General features: G+C 36.7%; 1 protein-coding gene across 1 annotated transcript; it reads right to left on the bottom strand.

Moving 5' to 3' along the window:
* Positions 1 to 761: 761 nt before the first annotated feature.
* Positions 762 to 9,887, bottom strand: dtl (denticleless E3 ubiquitin protein ligase adapter). The gene is made up of 15 exons (XM_028039553.1): positions 9,675 to 9,887; positions 8,631 to 8,768; positions 8,440 to 8,532; positions 7,664 to 7,725; positions 7,462 to 7,582; positions 7,187 to 7,252; positions 6,948 to 7,063; positions 6,354 to 6,427; positions 6,156 to 6,262; positions 5,971 to 6,075; positions 4,752 to 4,864; positions 4,563 to 4,652; positions 4,348 to 4,471; positions 2,510 to 3,135; positions 762 to 1,452 (listed from the first exon to the last, which is right to left on the bottom strand). The coding sequence occupies exons 1-15, from the start codon at positions 9,724 to 9,726 to the stop codon at positions 1,390 to 1,392; spliced, it is 1,950 nt and encodes a 649-aa protein (XP_027895354.1). The 5' UTR covers positions 9,727 to 9,887; the 3' UTR covers positions 762 to 1,389.
* Between the last annotated feature and the right edge of the window lie 416 nt (positions 9,888 to 10,303).

Genomic DNA, 10,303 nt, shown 5'->3' on the forward strand with positions numbered 1-10,303 from the left:
AAAAAAGACTGACGTTGTTCAGTTGAATGTGATCTGACAGGCAGCTGTAGTAGTCGGGTAAAATTACAACACAGAAAGTATTCTGCCCAGCCCAAAAATATGTACAACAGCCTTCACACAAGAGTGGAGCATTTTAAGACTAGTTATGAAGTGAACTAAAAGCTCTTACCCTTTCAAATTCTTCAAGACCCCTATTTTGCGTTCTGTGAACACAAAACTGCTCTCTCATTTGTAAAAATCTTTTTTTCTTTTAAAGACAGCCATAGAAATAATATGTATTAACATGTTTTTTTTGGGGGGGGGGGGGGGGGGTTACAATGCTGATCAAATTCAAGCTTCAGCACGCAAAATACCAAAATTTTCACTTTTATAATCACATGAATCAGTTTTATATGATAATACTGTTTTTCAGAAGGCGTTTGTTTAACACCATTTGAACCTGCAAGTTCAAATGGTGTGGATTTTAAGGATTATGTAAAATTGGCTTCTCTTTGATGATCTCACCATTGTCCCATCATGTTTCAGTTTGAGCCTCAGTGATTCCAGGTTGTTCTTTAACATCTTAAAGTATTTTTACCATGAATTATGCCTAAAAATCCTATGAATGGTAGGAAACCAACCAATTCCAGGGAGAAAAGCCATTGAAGTTGTACCATCATGCCACCGAAAAATGAAAAACTCAAATGCATTATTAAAACAAATGACACCCAAACGCATAATGTCAACCTCTAATTGGAACAACAAGCAACATACCACACAGATTGAAAACTTTTAAATTTAATAAAACTTGAATACTGAAATGTGCATCAGTGAAATATAAACCAGAAAAAAAGCAGTTTTTGATTATTTTGTACATATATACATCTGTTCATAAATGGAACAAAAACATGCTGAATAAAGTTTTACATTGTATAAGACACACACAGGCATGAATAACCTCAAAGACTGAAAAGAGCTGATTGAACAGATTTCAGATCATGAGGTCCATATGATAAAGAACATATGTCAATCAAAATTCAACTTTTCTTATAAAAAAGAAACAACACGTCTAGTACAAATATTTAGCAAAATGAATAAGAAATCCATTGAAAAAGTTTTTAAACAAATCAAATTAGCACTTTAAGTAGCAGCTTGTGTATCTCTTGCGATTATTACAATTGAATACACTGGCAGATTTACCTAAATGCTCATTTATTTCTCAGAAGATGAGATATTTTCAGGCAGCAGATTTCTGTCTCAGTGGTACCAGTGTGTCAGCCCATTCCAAAATTACTGCCAGAAACAAATAATCAGTTATAAAAAAAAAATTATGTTTGGCTGACATCTGTGCAACCAGATAAAAATAAAAAACATAATAAAAAATTGTGGCACATTTGTGGCTCAAACAGATCATTCCTGAGGCCCTTTTGCAAAATATGTGGAGATTTTCTTGGTTTTTGGTGACCGATGAATCTGGAAAACAAAATTAAACAGGATAAGTTGAACACATAGTAAACACATAAAACATTAAAAAAAATATCTGTCCGACATATTATAAAGATAAAAAACTTAAACAAAGATAGAAAACAAATTGTAAATTAAATCACTCCTAAAAGTTGTGTAAATAACAGGGCAAATTTTTGTAGAGATGCACCAATCCGTTTTTTTCCAACTGATAAGGTTTTAATATTGAAAAAAAAGTTGGTACTTCATCAACTTTTTTGATGAGTAAAAAAGTTGATGAAGTACCAACTTTTTTTTCCCAAAGACTATAGCACAAAAAAGAGACTTAAAAATACACTCAATAGCAGTTTGTGACCTAAATAAAGGAATTCAACATGCATTTGAAATTTTGAAACAAAAGCTTCAAAATTACAAGAATTTTAAAGAATTTTCATTCTCTGGCTTACGAGAGAAAGAAAACCCCAAATTAAACGTCTCAAAAAATTTGAATACTACATAACATAAATAAAAACAGGATATTTTAAAAAGAAATGTTAAGACTTCTGATAGGTATTTGCATTTTTATGCACTTAATACTTGATTGGGGGTATTTTTGCATGAATCACTGCATCAATGCGACCCCATGAATTTCCAATATATATCCTTTTCACAATATTCTCATTTTCTGTGACACATTTGTAAGCCATGGTCATCAATATTACAAGAAATAATGGCTTGAAATATTTCACTTCAAGTGTAATGAATTAATATTATATACGAGTTTCACTTCCCAAAATGAGTTACAAAAAATACTAATCTTTTGAGATATACTTGTACCTATTAACCTTGTTAACAGAACAATGCATTTAATAGTTAAGGGAAATCCTAAAGGAAGAACAGCTACATTGTTACCATCTATTGGTGCATCTCTCACTTTTACAGCTGAACAAGACTTCCTCTCATGGTTTACTTCAACAAAGCCACCAAACTTCAACAAACCATGACAGGAAGCTAAGAAAAAAGAAAAAAATCTGAAGGCAGAACAAGAGTGTGAGTTTACGTCCAGACTTGGGATCTCTTTACTTACTGCTGAGGTTGGTGTCTTCTCCTCTTGTTTCTTATGTGCACTAGGACCACCTTGACTTTTTTTCATTTTTTGACCCATTTCTGACAACCAGTTTCCTGCTCTAGGAAACCAGTTCTCCTTCCCAGCCTGCCTGGAGGTAACTGGTTCGCTGTCGTCTGCGTGACAGTCTCTCTCTACTGCGCTCTCCTGAGCGAGGCAGTGTACATCAGACAGGACGTGGCTCCTTTTAGATGCAGGGTTGAGTTCTGAAACACACTCGCATTGTGCTGCGTCCACGCAGCTGCAAGGTGAACTTTCACCTGTTTCCAATCTGCGTTTGGCCCGTCGCTGCGTGGGAGAGGCGCCACTCGCTGGGCTCAGAGGACACGGCCTCAGCACTTGGTGTGGTGGAGTAGTGGCGTTGACCCGACTCTGAGATCCATGGATCGGGGATAACCACTGCTGGATAGAAGATGTTCTCTGCTGAGCGGGAAGTGGGACAAAGCTGCTCGGCGACGTGGTGCTGGAAGGTAGTGGCAGGGCGGCTCTGTTAGGGGCACAGGCAGCGAGCTGTGGCGAGGCGAGGCCGCCGAGACTTGGCGTCTTCTGGGTATTCACAGGGGACGTTGCAGCTCTGGCTAAAGGCACTGAACAAGAGAAAAAAGTCCTGTTTATATCAGTCAGTAGGATCAGCAACAGTTATTTATGATGGAGAGTTTATATAAACACTGCAAGAACACAAAACCTTACCAAGTACTTTGCCTAGTTTCTAGTGTAAACTTCTTAGTACACTTTGAAAGAAAACTAACTTGCAAGTGACTCTTCAGCAAGATATAAGAGGTTCTTTTAAGTCAATAATGCCTCAATGTTCATTAAAAAGTACTAGTTCCACTAGCAGATTATTTCACTTATAGGGCTGCAACCAATGATTATTTTTGTAGTCGATTATTCTGTCAATTATTTTGATGATTAGTCAGATTTTTAAAATGACACATCCTTCCAATTTTTAATGTAACCACTTAAGCCTTTTTTATACAATATTAGAGAGACAATAAAAGATGGAAATATATGATTCAATTCCCTTTTCAAAGAAGAAAATAAACATTGTACTGCCTAAAATACAAAAACAATGTACACTTGATTGTAAAGAAGAATGTATTTTTGTATAGTTTTGGCTTAATTACTGCGCTACATATGTGATTCTTCAGAAAATGGTCTGTTTTAAAGTTTCCGATTAATCGATTACTAAATTAGTTGATTATTTAAGGAGTGCTTGTATCATGATTAAATTCTGTTCATCATTTTATACCAGTGGATTTGTTTTTTCTAAAATCAATATTAAGGACTTATTGACTTAATAGAAGCTCCTCTGTCTTGCTGAAACGTTACTTGTAAATTAGTTTTGTCTAATTTTAAGTATTCAAAGATATTTGCACTAGAAACTGGACAAAATATACTTGGTATAAATTTGTGATTTTGCATTGAAGGCTTAGGTAGCGTTTCCACATTGTGATTCTGCCTCCACCATGTTTAACTATGAAACTGGAGTAAAAGATCTCATCAAGGCAATTTCTTACACTGCATTTTATTTAGAGTTAACATGCATGGATACTTGATTTGTCAAGACGCATGGAAGCCGTCTACTTCATAAATATACTCTAATCTGTGTTGGTTTATTACATAAAATCCCAATAAAACACATAAACATTAGCAGTTTAATGAGTGTAAAAATCTTTTCCAAAGGAGATGTAAGCAGCTGCTTATCTCGTTTTTCCCTTGGTTGTTGCTCTGTACGAGTTAATGAAAGTTAGACGGATCAATAATAACAAAATCAAAAAGAACTAGTGAAGAGTACTAACTTGTGGGAGATTTGGGACGTGCCCAGCCTATGAGGTTGGCTTCACCCACTGGTGACTGTGTGCCATCCGTTTCCCGACGAAGCCTCCAGACCCGTATGGTGTGGTCGTCGGAGCAGGAAGCAATCTGCCGACAGAGCAGCGGGGTGTAAAAATAGGATCGGAAAGAAGCAAGCAAAAAACACAAAAAGGAAGACAGTTCAAATTCGCTGACTCACTTTAGTGAAATCTGTCGGACACCACACGACAGAGGTCACTTCCTCACTGTGTCCATGGAGCATCACGGGAGGATGCTGAGGATCGGAGATCTGGAGTATTAAAAGAAGTAAAAAAAAAACAAACATTATTGCTAGGAGACATTAGGATGGATAATAAAATACAACTATTAACGTAATTAGAGACTGCACCTTCCAAATATAGGTGTAATTGTCACTGGATCCACTGGCCAAGAACTGGTCATCAGGGCTGATCGTGGACTTGATATAGAACGAGGAGTTCTGGTGTCCACTGAAAACGGCCACTGTGGGGGAAGACAGATGTAATTTAAAAGATCACCACACAGCTCTTTAATGTAGTAAATTATAGGGTTGAAACAATTAATCAGATTAATCGATTATTTAAATAATTGTCAACGAATTTAGTAATCGATTAATTATCTGGAATATACTGACTAAATAAAAAGTCATCTAATGAAAGATCAACATTCTCAGAGCAATAATTAAGCCATAACTATAAAAAAAAATGTATGCATTTTGCCTTTAAAATAAAAAAATCTTTCTGTGATTATATTCTACCCAGAACTCATTGAGTTTTAGCTTCACCTGATTCCAAATCTGTAAAAAACAAAATCTCCTATAAAGCAGCTTCTGCTCTTGAATTATGAATCTGTTAATGCAGAAATGAGCCAATTAATCTACAAATAATCAAACGCACACTAAAGGAATGCAATGTTATTTTAGTTTAGGCAGTAAACTGTTAACTTTCTTATTTAAAAAAAGGAATCAAATATTTTTTCATTTGAATCTTTTTATGTTTAAAACAAATAGTTAAATAAAAATATCTGAAGGTAACGTTATCCTCTGCAAACATTCCAAGATTAAACATGTGTTTAATCACATGGTCACATGGGACTTCATGTCTGCTTTGAAAAAAAATGGCGGTGACAGTATCATGCTGTGGAGGGACGCTGGACAAAGTTGATGAAGACGTAGATAGAGCTAAATACAAGCAAATTCTGGAAGAAAACAAGTAAAAGGCGACAAAAAACTTGAGAATGGCCTGAAAGTTAACCTTGCGTAACTCAGCAATCCTGCAGTTGAAGGGTCATAACATAAGGATGAATCCAAATGCATGCCACACTTTTCAGATCCTTAATAAAACCATTAGAAAATGATGTATCCCATTTCTTTCCAGTTCAGTTATTTGACTCTCGTTGTTGCCCTGCATAACACACATACGTTTCTGGGAAACCACGAGGGGTGTGACTACTTTCAACAGTCACTAAAATTACAACTAAAGACTTTCATCTTTCACATGAAGCTATTTATTTCCCATCAGAGGTCAGCTGCAGAGCTCTAGCCCCATCTAGTGATGCATTGGGTGTATCTGGAAAACGTCTCGATTTACCTGGATTCGTCTTTATTCCACAGACACTGAACATGTAAATGTTGTCATCTGTGCAGTTACACATGATGTTGGACCTGGTAGAGTCCAGAACAAGTCCAGAGTAGCCTGCAACGTATCAAACAAATAATTCAGATCATTTAGTGACGTGTGGCACCTTTCAGGTGTGCATACGTCACAGGACTGACCCAGTCTCATCCGAGTGGAAGAACCAGCATATGGATAGCTCTGCATAGGCACAGGGTCACGATGGTAAGCTGTGTAGTTCTTCCTCAAATCCCACATCTTTATAACACTATAAAATAAAAAATAAAATGTAACCTTTCAGGATCTGCAGTGTGCTTTTACACAGTTTACACAGATTATGAGAAGTGCTTTTTTTTTACCCGTCAACAGCACCCGAAGAGATGAGTGTGTGCTGATCCCGAAATAACACCACTGTAACACTTTGCTTGGTATCCTGCATAACAAAACAAAAACGATAATATAAGTCGCCTAGTCAAGACCACAGTTCAAGAATGATACAAATTGACCCATTAGAACAAGTAGTTAATACAGATGGACACTTAATGTTGTTTTTTTTTACCAACGAATTAAAATTTTCTAGAAAAGGAAAGTGGATGGATACAACGCCGAATAATTTCTTTAATTATTCACTATTTAGGAATTGTAGAAAACTGTATGTATCTCTCTTGCAAGAGGTATTTGTGCAAGACCTCTCTTTTTCTGATGTATCCATATGATTTAAAGATCCCATCTCTTCACCAATCAGAGCACTTTGTTAGTTTATTACAAATATTCCATCTTTAGTTCATTTAATAAAACAAACAAAAAAGTACAATAAATTTACTTTTGCATTTTTAATAATAAAAGAAAACACCAAATGTTTGTGCTTCTAACTTTTTGTTTTTGGTCCCCAATGATAACTCTTATCAAAAATAACCAAATTTTCACTTTCTTAGAGAAGCACGTAAACTCACCACGCTCGGAGCCATGCCACGCATGCTGCTCCTTTTTTTCTTCACTTTAGATGAGGAATTTGTCTCAGATTTGTTATGAGCGCCACTGATCTGTTTCACCTGCTTGTAAAAACCATCTGTAGGGCAGAACATCAGATGTGAAAATGGAGTGTTAGTAAGATTTTTCTTTATGTCTCTGCTTAAGATACCAATGAAGTTGCAAAATTGCAATAAACCCTTCAAAGTTACTGATAACTCACCTTTTTGGCTGCACCTGATATCCCAGACCATAATATTTCCATCTCTGCCCCCAGTGCAGAAAACAGCTGTTTGAAAAAAAAACATCAGTAACATGAATGAACTACTGTAGATGTCTGAGGATGACGAGAGCCAATCCACGTCTTGACTTTTTTCCTTGTTTTTAACACATTTAACCACTTCCATAAAAGGAGAAAGAAAAAAAATGTATCTTGTAGTTAGAAATCTAAGAGGAAATTGAAATTTTAATGAGAAATTCAATAACAATTCAGCATACCTTTCTCTCCTGGTGCAAATGCAACCGACTTGAGGCTGCAGAGGTGGCCTTTAAAGCCTCCCAGCAGTTCCCCAGACTTCACATCCCACAGTCTGGCCATCTGGTCCCCTGCAGCAGTCACCTAAAGATGCCAGACGTGATCAAAGTATATTCAGCACTTGTGGAAATCTTGTTAAGAAATTAGGGAGGAGCTTCCACTTACCAGCTGAGGTTCCCTCGGCACCCACGCAATGTCAAAGACGGCGTTCTCGTGAGCCAGCCATTCTGTAAAAGTTCACACCAAGTCAATTAATGACATCTCCCATTTCAGAGGTGCCCAAAGTACGGCCCAACAACCATATGTGCCCACAACTACAATTTAAAAAAAACAAAAGACACAAGTTTGCCAGCACAGGCGATTGATGCACCTGGAGACTTTTTTATTTTTAATCAGTGCAAAATTATTAGAAACAAATTAAAATCTTCTTACAATAGAAAGCATTCATCTTTTATTAACCACCCTTTTTGCATTCTCTTTAATTTAATAGTGAACAGGAACATATATATTTCCAAACTTTACTCAAAAGCAAACTTTGATATATACAAATCTCCCAAATCTGCTTTTAATTAACCGATTAAAATGACTAACTACACTAAGTATGACTCAAATTCTTTCCTTATAGCTGAAACTTTTACTTTTCTTTCTTTTCAAACAAGTCCCCCAAAAATGTGCAAACTGGACGCCTTATTTTCAATGAGACTGACATGCAAAATTCCTTTCATTTTTGAGTATGCAATGATTTACACAACTCATTCTTATGGAACTACTTAATTTGTTTTTGTATGCTTAGTTTATTGTTGAGCAGGTTAAAAAAAAAGGTGGCAATATAATTTTCTTAAAAATTATACTTTGTTTGGTTCTTAAGTAATTTTGACCCATGTGACAAAGAGTTTGGACACCAATGTCTTAATTATTGCTAGCACAGCTCTTAAAAGTACCTTTAAGAAGAGGGTTTTCACGACTTTCTGTGTTATAGATCCTAACAATGCCTTCTTCGTTAGCTGCTGCGAGGACGTTGGGCATGTTTCCAGCTACAAATCAACAAGAATCACAGGTTACATAGATGGCCACTCTTCCTGAACCTTTGTCTGTTTAATTTTCAGTGCATATTGCATTCAAAGAAGATTACCAGTGGAGAAAGCCAGCCCAAATGGCGGCACTGTGTCTCCTGTGTTGCCGTAGGAGATGTGCTCGTCATGCCGGGTGCACTGGTAGCTTTCCAGCAGCGAGCCCAAAGGGATCTTGGAACACAGATCTGCAGGGAAGGCTGAAGGAATTCATGCAAGGTCAGAAGAAGGAAGAGGAAGTTGTTATTTTGTCACAGGAAACATAAACCTTTCATACCCTTTAAAGTTTTCCACATTTTGTCAAATTACAATCGCAAACCTTATTTATTACAGCTTTTTGCTTTTGAATGTGATTGACCAAAGTAGAGGAGAATTGTGAACCGAGTCCCCTTCACAAGTAGAAAACAAAAACAAATGTGAAAAAATAATGGTCAGTTGAGATCACAAGTTAAGTTTTTAGCTTATATGCAAAATATTAGATATCACTCATCATAAAATCATAGTGGTGGCACTATCATGCTGTGGGGACAACATAAACATACACCATGAGTTACAGTGGACTGGCATACATCAAATCTTATGAGAGTTAGAAAGGCTCAGTCAAAGTCCAACTGAGAATCTGTGACAAGACATAAAATGTTAGGCTAACAGTTACATTTTCATTCCACTTTGAGGCCTGTCATATAAAAAAGTGCTAGAATGCAGTAAATTATAATTTTAAAAGCATTTTTAAAAAAAAAAAAACTTATGAGTTTTCCATACATAGACTACATGTAATTTATGGATGGACGACGAACAAATGCGTAAGAAGTATTAGGCTGGAAAACTTTCTAGTTTGCAGTAAAACTTTAGCACAAACTAGTACGCATAAAACGAAACAACTATGGGAATATTACAACAGATAAACAGAGACGCAGTAAAGCAAAATGAAATACAAAAATATCAGTACAAAGGTTATTTTAAAATGTGACATAAATCTAGCTGTTCTTATTGTGATGCAGATCATAGCTGCATTAGCGATTAGATAGCCTACAGTACGGGTAAAACCCATGCTTAGCATAGCATATTGATACACCTCCCCTCAGACAGAACATACTGTGTCTCACCGTTCTGCCTCCGTCTCCCCACTCCTCTGTCAACAATAGAGTGGAAAAACATCACCGTGCTCCAGCGGCAGGCGAACTGTTACACACGCCAATAATTTTGTCCGATCGTTAGCTGGTGGTCTCTTTCCCCCCTTCTTGTTGCTACCTGGTATGATTTTTTTTCCCGCGAAGAGAACGTTCGATTAAAAGGACCGAATTCCGCGCGAAACGCCGCGTCGTGCGCTGCTATTGGTGCGTCAGACAGCGATTCCGCTTCCGTTTCCGCAACAACTGCTGCCCCTTCAACGTAAGTGGACATTCGCTATAAACGGCCTAGATGCAACCAAATCCTGCTCTAAATTTGGAGATGGATACTTTTTGAAAGATGCCCACGTTATGTGCCCGCAAATAAAATTAAAGTAGCATGCTGAATGTCTCATACCTCAGCCTTTGTTATGGAGCCGATGACAACGAGAAGTATTTAGTGAGAAAAACGGTCAGTTTAATAGAATTTGGTGGACCAGCAAGAGTTTCTTATTCTCCTTGAATGTGCTACCAATAGGTTATATTATTATAATAGTACAATATATATTTCTGAAATGAAAGTGAAACATGTTTTCAAAAAATAATGCAGCGTAGATGACCAGAAA

This window comes from Xiphophorus couchianus, chromosome 15, assembly GCF_001444195.1.
Source record: "Xiphophorus couchianus chromosome 15, X_couchianus-1.0, whole genome shotgun sequence".
NCBI lineage: Eukaryota > Metazoa > Chordata > Actinopteri > Cyprinodontiformes > Poeciliidae > Xiphophorus > Xiphophorus couchianus.